Source organism: Natator depressus, chromosome 1 (genome assembly GCF_965152275.1).
Source record: "Natator depressus isolate rNatDep1 chromosome 1, rNatDep2.hap1, whole genome shotgun sequence".
Taxonomy (NCBI): domain Eukaryota; kingdom Metazoa; phylum Chordata; order Testudines; family Cheloniidae; genus Natator; species Natator depressus.
The window spans coordinates 240,286,825-240,299,358 of NC_134234.1; the positions used below are offsets into that span (position 1 = coordinate 240,286,825).

Genomic DNA, 12,534 nt, shown 5'->3' on the forward strand with positions numbered 1-12,534 from the left:
TAAAAATGTCAATTTTAAGTTTCAACTCCCCTTTTTTTTAATTTACTTCACTAAGATTGAAATTTAAGCCGAACTGGTGATTTTTTTTTTTTTTTTTTTTTGAGTGGCTGGAACAGAAGCTGAACCCGAACACACTGAATACAGTTGGTCCCGAACTTGAACCAAACCAAAATAAATGCCAGTTTGACTCCCTGCAAGGTTAAGGTACTGGGCTGTGACTCAGGAGATCTGAGTTCCAATTCTGGTTCTACCGCAGATTTTTGTGTGAGATCTTCAGCAAGGGACTGAATCTCTCTCTGCCTCAGTTCACAATCTCTAGAATGGAGATAAGCCGCCTTTTCTCTCACCCATGGCCTTGTCCATTTAGGGACTTTCTCTCTCTCTGGTGTATGTGCAGCACCTAACATAATGGGGCCCTGATTTAACCAGAGTCCCCTAGGGACTTCTATAATACAAAGAGATATGAATAAAAGGAGGCTGACTCTGTGGTTTTGCTTCAGGTCCATCTCAAATAAATGAAGTTAAACCTTCTGCTCCCAGCATCGAACAACATCTGCAGTCAGCACAGACAAAAGCATCATCCTGCGTGATGATGTGCACTGGGCTACAGCAAATCGGCGCGTAGTGAAGACTGTGACAGATCAAACAAGAGGCATCTAAACTTCCCCTCTCCTTCTTTGCTCTTGTGCAGAAGCATTGCGATGAAATCATTAGCTGGGTGGCCTATATGCTGCAGATGAGGTGGCAATGAAAGATGCTTTGCCCGCTTGGGAAGCTTAGAGAAGGCTGTCAAGAGAAAGCTCTCAGAAGTGGCTAGAATTCAGAATGACATGTTGGTAGGAGATCTGACTGACTGTGACAGTGTGCTGTCTGACAGGTTCCCCACCCCGTTGAGCCAGAGGGAAACGCACTTGTGCTTCAGCAGTCAACAACCTGGGACAATTTAGGGATTTCTGTAGATAACAAAACTTTAAGGGATCTCTGTGCCTAATAAGAATCATACCTAGATTTTATATAATACTTTTCATCAGCTGATCTCAAAACACTTTACAAAGGAGGTCAGTATCATTATCCACGTTTCACAGATGGGGAAACTGAGGTACAGGGCAGGAAGTGACTTACCGAAGATTGCCATCAGGTCAGTGGCCTGGAGTGGAAACCAGGTCTCCTGGGTCCCAGTCCAGTGCTCTGTCCACTAGGCAGCACTGTTCTAGAGAAATGTGGGGCTGGATCCTGTATGTTGCCAGACATATGGGCCCTGATCCAGCATAGCACATAACCATGGGACCGCTCACAAGCTTAAAGTTAAGCACATGCTTAAGTGCTATACTCCACACCTTGCACGATCAAGCCCTTACTAGAAGTCTGCAGAAATTCTAAATTACTCTAGAATTCAACAGGGAGTGAGAGCCACACGAAGGAGTTTTTTAAGCCAACCTAAAGAGTTCTACGGTAGGGCAGAATTCTATTAAACTCTTCTACCATCCATGCTTTTACACTTATTGCTGCAATCTCTCTTAGAAAAGAAAGGATCACCTGCTTTGCTCAGGGCCCAATCCCCTTTGCGTTTAAGTCAATGGGGGTTTTGCATACTGATGTCAAAGACAGCAGGTCACGATGGGGCCTTCTAGCCTCCAGCCAGTTGCAGAAGTGAACGCAGTCCTTGCTTTGCTATGCATGCCCGTAGGAGAAAGCACATTGCCCCACAATTTATGCTGTGATTTCTTTATTTGTTTGAAATGTAGAGATAAGATGCATTATCCCTGAGAGTTTTATTATGAAACTTAGATAAAAGTTGCCTTCTCAGCTGTCTGCTCCTTTCTTTGCCCTTGGCCTATTATTTACAGAGTTAGCGTTTATCAGATCATTTTATTTGTGTTGTGCAACCTATAGATGCAAATAAGACAGTGATGATAATGTTCTGTACTGCACAGTACTGTGTCAGCTTCCCCTCTTCCCCTGCCCATTTCTCACCTCCCTTCCCCCTCCAAGCAAAATTCTGCTTCATCTTCACCCTGGTGTGCATTTCTCCATTAAAATGCATGGAGAATGATTGATATTTGTAGCATTACCTGGTTAACACACTATTAAGACACCACCTGTTAGAGCAGCCCCAAAAAATAATTAATCCCATAGTTATCCAGTTTCACTGTGCTCTATAATTAGTCTTGTAGGGGTAATGAAGACCGTGGGTGAAATTCAGCCTTGCTATAAGCAAGAACTTACACCAGGGCTTGATTTGGCTCAGAAAGTAGGTACAAAGTAGAGATGGCCCCTAACCAGAGCCTCTCTTAACTTTGGGGATGTTGGGATCCAACGGTAGGTCTGAGCTTTCTGGCTCAGGCCTGTCTCTAGTGGGCCAAACCGTGACACGTTTTCCAACCCCCATGATTTTCTCATGAGTCTTGTGATATCTGTTTTTTTTCTTAATGCTCCTGGAGGTGCTGTGGTTTTAAAAAATAAATAACTAAGAGAACGAGAAAGAAAGATCTTAATTCTCATGTAATTCTCTAATTCTCATAGTTGTGGAGAAAAGCTTGAAAATGTGACCCGATTGCACGCTAAAGACTAACAAACCAAAAAGTAAATACAAAAAATCCCCAAATGTATTTTTTTTAAAAAATCATGTTTTTTATGCTAATATCATGAGTTTTTGACCTGGCCTGATTCCTGATTTTTGTGCCCGGCAATAGTGGAAACCCTAAATATGATTCCTGAACCTAACTTTGCAACTTGGACCCATCTCTGGTGCCAAGAGACCAAAGTCTATTCCCTGGTTCCACAAATGAGCTTTAGCCACGACTAGGATTTCACTGGAATAATTCATTAGCTGACACTTTTCCCATGACCAGTCACAGGTGAATCTCTGTGTAGAGATCAGTGCTTAACGTAAATCATGTAAGGATCTCCCCACCCTCGGAGCTGTCCTTAGAATTTATGGGGCCCTACACAGTATTATTAAACTGGTGCCCCTCTGCCCGACTTGGGGCACAGCCACCACCCATTGCTGATACACACCGAGCGGCAGCCTGGACTTGCAGCCTGGAGGGGAGGGACGAGGCAGCAAAGAGGCTACTGAGCTGCCCAGTGGAGGGTCACAGTTCCCCGCAGAGACCTGACCCCCATATCTCTTCCCTCATGCAGAATGCGTCACGCTGGTGCATTCGGCTCTGTGAATATGGCCCCTGCCTTCTGCCTAGTGAGGAGACTCCAGGGCATGCTGGGAGTGCGGGAGCTGACCCGCTCTTACCTGCTGTTCTGGTCATAGGCGCTGTCAGGGTTCCTTCCCCACTCTGAACTCTAGGGTACAGATGTGGGGACCCGCACGAAAGACCCCCTATGCTTATTCTTACCAGCTAGGTTAAAAACTAGGTTAAAGATTTTTGCCTTTAGTGGTACCTGTAGTGCCAGCTGTAGTTAGGGTCCCAGTGGGATTTTGCCACAGGCGGGGCATGCCCTGGTCTCCCGGGTTCAAGCCCTGTTTAGACTGCAGCAGGCCTATGCCTGTGAGTGACCTCCACAGCAGCTGTCTTAAGTGCCTGGGGGAGTCGCACGTTAAGGAACGGTGCCAGATCTGCAAAAGCTTTCGGCCCCACACCCAGAAGGAGCAGGGCATCTGCCTCAGGGCTCTCCCGATGGAGTCCACCCTTTGCCTGGCTTTTGAGTCATCTGGGCAGGTCGTACCAAGTGCCTCAGCCTGCACCTGTTACCTCTTGATTATTAAAAAGATATTTCTTAATGATCAGTAATGAATACAATCATACAATACAAGGGCAGAGGGGATATTTTATTCTTGGGTTATAAATCTTTTTCCTCTTATAATATAAATCATACATGCTGCTAAGAAGGAAGGTCTTGTGTATGAGTCACATGCCTGGGAGCGAGCAGATCCATGTTCTATTCCCAGCTTTTCCTCAGAATTCCTGCAACACACACATTCTTTTTCCTTGCAAGGCAACTCAGAGGAACATCTAGAAGAGCTAGCTCTTAAATAGACACATCCTTGGGCCAACATGACACCCATATGCCTCATTTTCAATTGAATAGGCACATTGCCTCCCAAGAACTCCAGCGAGCAGGGATAGGGCGTGTGCATGGCACACCATCCCTAGAGGACATGCTACCATATTTATCTCTTAGATAAAAAAATATGTATTTCTCTCTCCCCATCCTCTGGAAACCTAACTACTTGGTGGCTTAGTTGATATGAGTTCATTGTTTTTCATTTGACTTTCAAAATATGCTGTGCAAATATTTGAGTAACAATACCTCAAAAGGCAGGAAAGGGGAGGGGAAGGTTGTTTTTTCCATACGCAACTTTCAAAATCATTTTCTTTCTTTGTGAATTTTTAACAATATTATAGTTAGTAAAACAAGACTTTTTTAAAGATGTGATGGTCCAAGTATAAATAAACTCACTGTGTATAAACACATTAAAATACTTTATATTTACTCCTCAACCATGTAATTGGTCTTTTTTTATCTGAAATCTGAAGAATATTCCCATCTTGCATGATTAGCTATAATCTAGGCAGGGCTTCTTCTGAATCCTGTACCATTGTTCTGGAATGTAACCAAAATTTTTCAATGGTGAACACAGAATCTGCTTTTCAAACACAAAACACAAAAGGCCAAAAATGCATTGTGATGGGATATCAAGTTATTGTAGAACCCTAAATAAGCATTTATGCGCCGGCTCCCGTGCACCCCCCGGCACCCCTGCTCCGGCGGCTCACACTCCCAGGAGCCGCAGAGCCCGAGCACGGCGAGGGGGGAACCGGAGGGTGCACAGGGGCCGCTGCCCACATGCATCTCCTGCAGCCTGCCGGAGCCCCCTGGGGTGGGGGCGGCGCCGGGCCACAGCCTGGGCAGGAGAGGCGGGGGGCACGGCTGCTCCCCACTAGCAGCGCTGCCGCCTTTGCAGGGCTGCTCCGCCCCCCCCCCCCCCCCAGCGCTGCGCCAGCTCCTCCATGGCTGGGGCTCGCCACCCCCACAAGAAGGCGGCTTCTCCCTGCTGAGCCAGGGTACCGCTTTTTGGTGCCCCCCAATCACTTGGTGCCCTAGGTGACCGCCTAGTTCGCCTAGTGGTTGCACCGGCCCTGGGGACATAGAAGGCAAAGGATTCTTCTTCCACTACTTCCTAATCCTGAAGGCCAAAGGGGGCCTCAGGCCCATCCTGGACCTGCGTGGCCTCAACAAGTCTCTCAAGAACTTGAAGTTCTGCATGGTTTCCCTGGCCTCCATCATCCGCTCCATGGATCCGGGGGGACTGGTATGCCGCTCTCAACTTAAAGGATGCTTACTTCCATGTCTCCATATTCCCGGGCCACAGGCGCTTTCTGCACTTCATAGTGGCTGGCTGTTGCTTCCAGTTCATGGCATTACCCTTTGGCCTGTCCTAGGCCCCCAGGGTGTTCACAAAATGCGTGGTGCTGGTAGTAGCTTACCTGAGACGTCAGGGGGTCCAGATCTTCCTGTATCTTGACAACTGGCTCATCAAGGGCTGGTCCAATGGAGCCTTGACCTGGTGCAATCCATCTGCGATGATCTGGGCTTGTTAATAAACACAGAAGAGTCCACATTAACACCAGTCCAATGCATATTGTTTATCGGAGCAGTTCTCGACTCCACATGAACCAGGGCCTTCCTTCTGGAGGCATGCTTCCAGGCCACGTCGGACTTGATTGCCCACGTAAAGAGCCATCCACCTACCACAGCCCACACATGCCTGCAACTGATGGGCCACATGGCTGCGTGCACATACGTGGTCCACCATGCCCATCTTCATCTATGAACTCTGCAGACATGGCTGGCCTCAGTCTATATTCCTGTGCCGAGCCACGTCCTTTCATCCTTGGACTGGTGATTGGATTGGGAGTTGGTGTTGCAGGGGGTTCGCTTACTCTTGTTTCGGACACATCGGACCTGGGCTGGGGAGCCCATCTGGGTGAGGTCAGCACCCAGGGCTGTTGGCTTCACAGCGATCTGGCTGTTCATATCAATGTTAGGAAGCTCAAAGCGGTTCACCTGGCCTGCCAGGCATTTTTGCCTCACCTGAAGGGCAGGATGATGCAGGTCCTGATGGACAATTCAGTCGCGATGTACTACATCAACAGGCAGGGTGGAGCCAGGTCTTTGGCCCTTTGTCAGGAAGCTCTCAGCCTCTGGGATTTTTGTGTGTGACATGCCATTCATCTGGTAGCCGCCCACCTGCCCGGAGCCAAGAATGTCCTGGTATATCGCCTCAGCAGGACCTTCTTGTCTCGCCACGAGTGGTCACTTCATCCAGAGGTGGTCAGCCTGATCGATCTTCCACAGGTGGGGGACTCCCCAGGTGGACCTGTTTACGTCCAGACAGAACAGGAAGTGCCACATGTTCTGTTCTCTGCAGGGCAGGGACAAGGGCTCCCTGTCGGATGCCTTCTTGATTCCGTGGTCAGGAGCGCAGATGTACACCTTCCCGCCAGTGCCGCAAATACACAAGGTAAAGTAACACAAAGCATTGATCATTCTCATAGCTCTGGCGTGGTCTCATCATCACTGGTTCAGCATGCTGCTGAGTCTCTCGGCAGCCCCCCCGCTGCAGCTGCCTCTTCGACTGGATCTGCTATCACAGAACCACAGCAACCTGCTGCACCCGAACCTAGAGTCGCTGCACTTGGCAGCTTGGCTGCTGCATGGCTAAGTGCAGACGAATGGGGGTGTTCCACTGGTGTCCAGCAGGTCTTGCTGTGCAGCAGAAAACCGTCCACCAGGGCTACATATGTGGAAAAGTGGAAGCGGTTCACGTGTTGGGCCACAGACCAACACATTCGTGTGGATGAGGCCCTGCTGCAGGACATCCTGGACTATTTACTGCACCTTAAGCACCAGGGTCTGTCGCTATCTTCGATCAAGGTACACCTGGTGGCCATTTTGGCGTTCCACCCTCCGCTTCGAGGCAGGTCAGTCTTCACCCATCCCATGACGGGGAGCTTCCTGAAGGGGTTGTAGCACCTTTACCCGCATGTACGAGACCCGGTCCCCCCTTGGGACCTGAATCTTGTGCTGTCCAGGCTCATGGGCCCCCACCTTCAAACTCTTGGCTCCCTTCTGCTTCTCTCCTGGAAGGTGTCTTTCTTGGTTGCTATAACTTTGGCCTGTAGGGTGTCCGAGACCAGGATGTTCATGTCGAAGCTGCCCTAGACAATCTTCTCCAAGGACAAGATCCAGCTGCGTCGACACCCGGCCTTTCTGCCCAAGGTTGTCTCCCAGTTCCACACTGGTCAGGACATTTATTTACCAGTTCTTTGTCCAAAGCCTCATGCAAAGTATGAGGAGAGCAGGCTGCATACCTTGGATGTCAGAAGGGCGTTGGCCTTCTACACTGATAGATCAAGGCCATTCCGTAAGTCAACACAGTTGTTTGTTGCTGTCGCTGACAAGATGGAAGGTTGCCCAGAGTTAGCCCAGAAAATCTCGTCTTGGATCATGGCCTGCATCCGCTATTGCTACGAGCTGGCAAGGGTGCCCCCGCTGGTGATCGTGATGGCTCATTTGACTAGGGCACAGGTGTCATCAGCTGCCTTCCTGGAGCAGGTGCCGATCCAAGAGATCTGTCAGGCTGGGACCTGGTCATCCGTTCACACGTTCGTGTCACACAATATGCGCTGACCCAGCAAGTGCGAGATGACGCTGGCTTTGGCAGAGCAGTGCTGCAAGCTGGGAGACTCTAAACTCTGAGCCAACCTCCGTTCATTCCGCTTGTGAGTCTCCTAGAATGGAATCTACATGAGTAAGCACTCGAAGAAGAAAAAACGGTTACCTATCTTTTGTAACTGTTGTTCTTCGAGATGTGTTGCTAATGTCCATCCCATTACTCTGTGCATATCTCTCTATCAGTGTTATAAAGGCGGACAATTTATGAGTTTACCCTGTATAAGCTTTATACAGAGTAAAATGGATTTATTTGGGGTTTGGATTGGTATCTGGGTGCTAGAGACAGGAGCACTTCTTAAGCTGATTTCAGTTAAGTATGCAGTTTTGGGGGACGTGGTTCAGGCCTGGGTCTGTGTTTGCAGTAGGCTAGCATGTCTTGCTCTACAAGACAGGGTACTGAAGTCCCAAGCTGGCAGGGAAAACGGGCTCAGAGGTAGTCTCAGGACATCAGGTGGCAGTCCCAAGGGGGTCTCTGTGACCCAAACCGTCACACCGGACATTTTAAAAAGGTTTTGTCATCAGTGACAGGGAGGCTATTGGGAATAAGAGGATGGGAGGAGGTGGGTCTAGTCAAAGGGAGGTGGAGATGAAGGTGGGGCCAGGACTCTGTTTCAGCTGACGAATCAGTTGGCTTCCATCTTTTAAGAAACAGCCCCTTGTATGGTGCAACTAGTTCTCAGATGGAGTTTCCCTGGACTATGCTGGGAATTGCCCTGAGCTGAGGCTTCTGTCACAATACGAATTTGGGTGGCTGAGTCCCTTCCCAGCTCATTTCACCCGTGTGTCCTGTAACAGCTTCTTACAGTATGTTCTCTGTTTTCCCTCCCAGTTTCCCCTGCTTAGTTGGGCCATGGAGAGTAAAGCAGCTGTGGAGGCTAAGCCGAATGGGGGCATGGTGCTGCTCAAAGAAGAGAAGCCTGAAATGGAGGCAAGAGGCCAGTGGAGTAATAAAATAGAGTTTATGCTATCCGTGGCTGGGGAGATCATCGGCCTGGGCAATGTCTGGAGATTCCCTTATCTCTGTTACAAAAATGGAGGTGGTAAGTCCATAAAAGTGCAGGCTATGTGAGATGTTGGCCGAGGAATATGAGCAGCAGAGCAGGCGCTTTCATCCGTTCATATATACATGCCCATATATACGCCCATATACACGGCGCTTTCATCCGTTCATATATACACGATGCTGCCTTTGGTGGGACACAACTGAGAGTATCAATGCAGAACAAATTGCTAAGAGCATGGCAGTTACATCCCCCTTCACTGCTGCTTCTTGCATGACTTGCTTAATTCCTTAGTCCAGTAAAACTGCAGTAAGTTCTTCACTACTAAGGCACACCAAGCCAGCCAAACAGAGAGGGCTTTGGTCTCACCCCACTGGCTAACCATAAGTCATACAATTCCCTTAGACACTCCAGTTTCCCAGAATCACCACCAGTGCCACTCGTTATGGGGATGAATGGTTACGAAAACCAATACCCCAGTAAAAGAAAAAAGGTTCTCCCGATCCCAAAGGACCAAGCCCCAGACCCAGGTCAATATACCAGTTAGATCTTACCGACAAATCATGCTGTTGCCAATCCTTTAGAATCTAAAATCTAAAGGTTTATTCATAAAAAGAAAGAAATATAGATGAGAGCTAAAATTGGTTAAATGGAATCAATTACATACAGTAATGGCAAAGTTCTTGGTTCAGGCTTGTAGCAGTGATGGAATAAATTGCAGGTTCAAATCAAGTCTCTGGAGTACATCCACAGCTTGGATGGGTCAATCAGTCCTTTGTTCAGAGCTTCAGTGTAGCACAGTTTCTCTAGAGGTTAGAAGCAGGATTGAAGACAAGATGGAGGAGCTGCAGCAGCCTTTTGTAGTCTCTTGCCATGTGGCCTCTGCTTTCTTTGTCCTAAAAACAAGCTGTCTAGCTCATGGCATGGAAAAACCTTGGAGTTCTGTCTATAGGCATGTCCCTGCATGCCTTGCTGAGTCACAAGGTGTATCTGCCTTCTCTCAATGGGTCACTTGTGTAGCTGATGGTCCTTAATGGGCATCAAGGAAGCTAGGCTGTGCTGATGCCAAATTGTCTGGGGTGCCACCCAGAAGAATAGCACAATTTTGAAATACAGACAGTATAAAGCCAATACTTATAACTTTAAATACCAAAATGATGCATGCAAACAGATAGCATAATCATAACCAGCAAACCATAACCCTGTCTTAGACACCTTATTTGACTCCCTTTATACAAGATTTGGTGCCACTACAGGACCTGGGTTGCAACAATGACCTATATGGTCCCAGTTTGTGTCAGTAATGTCACAGCCCATACATAGAGACCAAGCCCACCCCCATGCCTTCAATGAAGCAATCACGCAGTGAGGTAAAATGAGCTGTGGGAGACAAATCTCACTCCATGGGTGGATGCTCAGAGTAGCTCTGTGAGACGGAGAGGAGCAATCCAGCTTTCAGTAGGCTCCCCGTCTTAATAATGGATGAACCTCTAGGTTTGCCATTTGTAGAGGCAGCCAACAGGTGAGATGCTTATCTAAAACCACAGCTGAATTATCAGAACCTTTGGGGGCTCCCACTCCCAGGGAACCCACCCTGACAGTTCCCCCACCCAACAGTCCCTGGGACCCTTCCTCCCCAGCCCCCATGCATTCCCCCTCCTCCCAGCTATTCCTAAGCTCTCTCTGATCATAGCTGATCTTCTGGCAGGGGAAAACGCTTTGTTGCTGTTATCTCCTTCAGGGCCTGGGCTCCTCCTCAAGGGCACCTGGACAACTGTTCCCCTATCCTGTATGTTCTGTGACCCAGCTGGTGCTCCTGTCCCCACTAAACTCACCCTTCAGGCCTGACTGGCCCATGATTGTAGCCTTTCTCACAGTACTTTGGTATTTCTGGTAATCCCTGACAGGAAAAACACTTATTCCAATAGAGGAGTGTTGTCCCCAATGAATTCTAAAGCTGAGTAAGGTCACCAGATTTTCAAAGCCAAAGGGCAAGGCACTTGTCCTGGTGGTAAAGATGGATTTGAGGAGCTTCAGGAAGGTGTGCCTGGGACGATGAGCAAGGAAAGGACACCTCTACCTCTTTCCCAGTAATAGATCTATAAGTAGCCAACTCCTGGCCCGGGGAAACATTCCCACAGAAAGAATCCATCCCCCTTCACTGCTGCTTCTTGCATGACTTGCTTAATTCCTTAGTCCAGTAAAACTGCAGTAAGATCTTTAACATGGTTAAAAATGAGATTTTTCTAGTGACCATAAAATGAAACACAGAGCAGCGGGGGGTGGGAGATAATTGAACGTCACCAGTTTGTTTATAAAAATGGTTGGATTTTGGTTTATTAAGGAAAACTAAAACTAAAAGAACATAGTCCTGTAAGGTATTAAGAACACACCTTGTGCTTCCATTCCATGGTCAGGTCCTGAGATAATGTTTACAATCATATATACCACTCCCCCTTTGACTTCCCACTCAGTAAAGGCCAGGTCACAGTGACCTTGCATTTGGATCTCTTTTCCCAGGTGAAGCAGGCGTATCAGGATTGATAATCCTTGCAGTCTCTATCGTGACCAGTGTAACTGAAAAGACTACTTGCATACTTTCTGTTGCATTAAAAATTACTAAATTATTTGCCTCAGTGATTTTTTCTAATGTAGCTGTAACATATCAGGCTGTGATCTTATTAGATCTCTCAAACTGAACACAGCTGGGTCTGGGCAAAACTTGGCTGGGAGACTACCACAGAAAATTCAAGATGCTGCAGAAAGTGGCTTTCATGTTTTAGTACAAAGCACCCTTCCCGTTGAGAACCAATGGCTCAGAACTGTGTTGGGGGGAGGAGGGGGTCGGCTGACCACTTGTACAGTCATGAGAGCTTCCATGTCATTTTTTGCAAAAGTAGATGTTAACGCTGGTATCCTGGCCAGCACTTTGGGAACTTCAGAATGGAAAGAAGCTTTATAAATGTAAGGTGGCACTCTTATAAATGATTATTGATTAAATTGATCAGCCCAGGACAATCAGAATCAGAAAACAGGGTATGGGATCTCCCTATGGATTCATCTCATCAAGTACTGGATAATACTGTTGCCTCACAAGAACTCTGACTGAAGGTCTTTTATGTGGCTGTGCAGTGAGGTGGTGTGGCTCCCTGCCACCCCGGAGAGAGACGAGTCCCTCCGGACACCAGAGTGGGCGGAGCCAGGGAGCTCTAAGACCGCCCCCAAGAGGGTCAGGCGTTGCCCCGGAAGTATAAAGGCCCGACCTCAGAGCTCACTGGGAGAGCAGCTGCCGGAGAGGTCTGACGCCTCCGGCCTAGCTCACAACTGGGAAACCCCAACGGCATGCAGTAAACCCGAGGACTGGCCTGACCTGCCCCGTGCCAGCTACCCGGAGGAGTAGCTGAGTCTGCCCCACACCAGCTACCAGGAGGAGCTGCCGAGTCTACCCTTCTCCAGCTATCCCAAGGAACCCATGGTGCTGGACCCCCCTGAGGACACCACTCTGACCCAGGTACCTCAAGAGTCTGGAAGTAGCACGGGGGCAGCCCACCCTAGTCTGGCTGCGACACTGCCAGAACCCATGTCCGTGTGTTGCAGCCAGGATCCCCACTGATGCAGCAGCGGGTGTCCTGCTGCTGGTAGGGCCCCAGGTTGGGACGCAGTGGAGTGGGAGGGCCTGCATCCCCACTGCCACCCAACTCGTGGGTGGCAGTCTCCCCCTCTCCCAGGCCCTTTGGAACCTAGGGCCTGGGCCCACTGTTTATCTACTGTTGTTGCTCAGCCCCGGCCTGAGCACCTGACTCACCGTTGCCTCGCCCTGACCTAGGGTCTGGGC

The 12,534-nt window shown here is 48.7% G+C and overlaps 1 protein-coding gene across 1 annotated transcript in view; it reads left to right on the plus strand.

The window, feature by feature from the left end:
• The window catches only part of LOC141977634 (sodium- and chloride-dependent betaine transporter-like), a 64,758-nt gene that overhangs the window by 12,395 nt on the left and 39,829 nt on the right, over positions 1–12,534 (plus strand). Inside the window, exon 2 of the mRNA XM_074939159.1 lies at positions 8,528–8,738. Coding sequence (XP_074795260.1) covers positions 8,549–8,738 — 190 coding nt within the window. The 5' untranslated portion in view covers positions 8,528–8,548. The remainder of the gene's footprint in view (positions 1–8,527; positions 8,739–12,534) is intronic.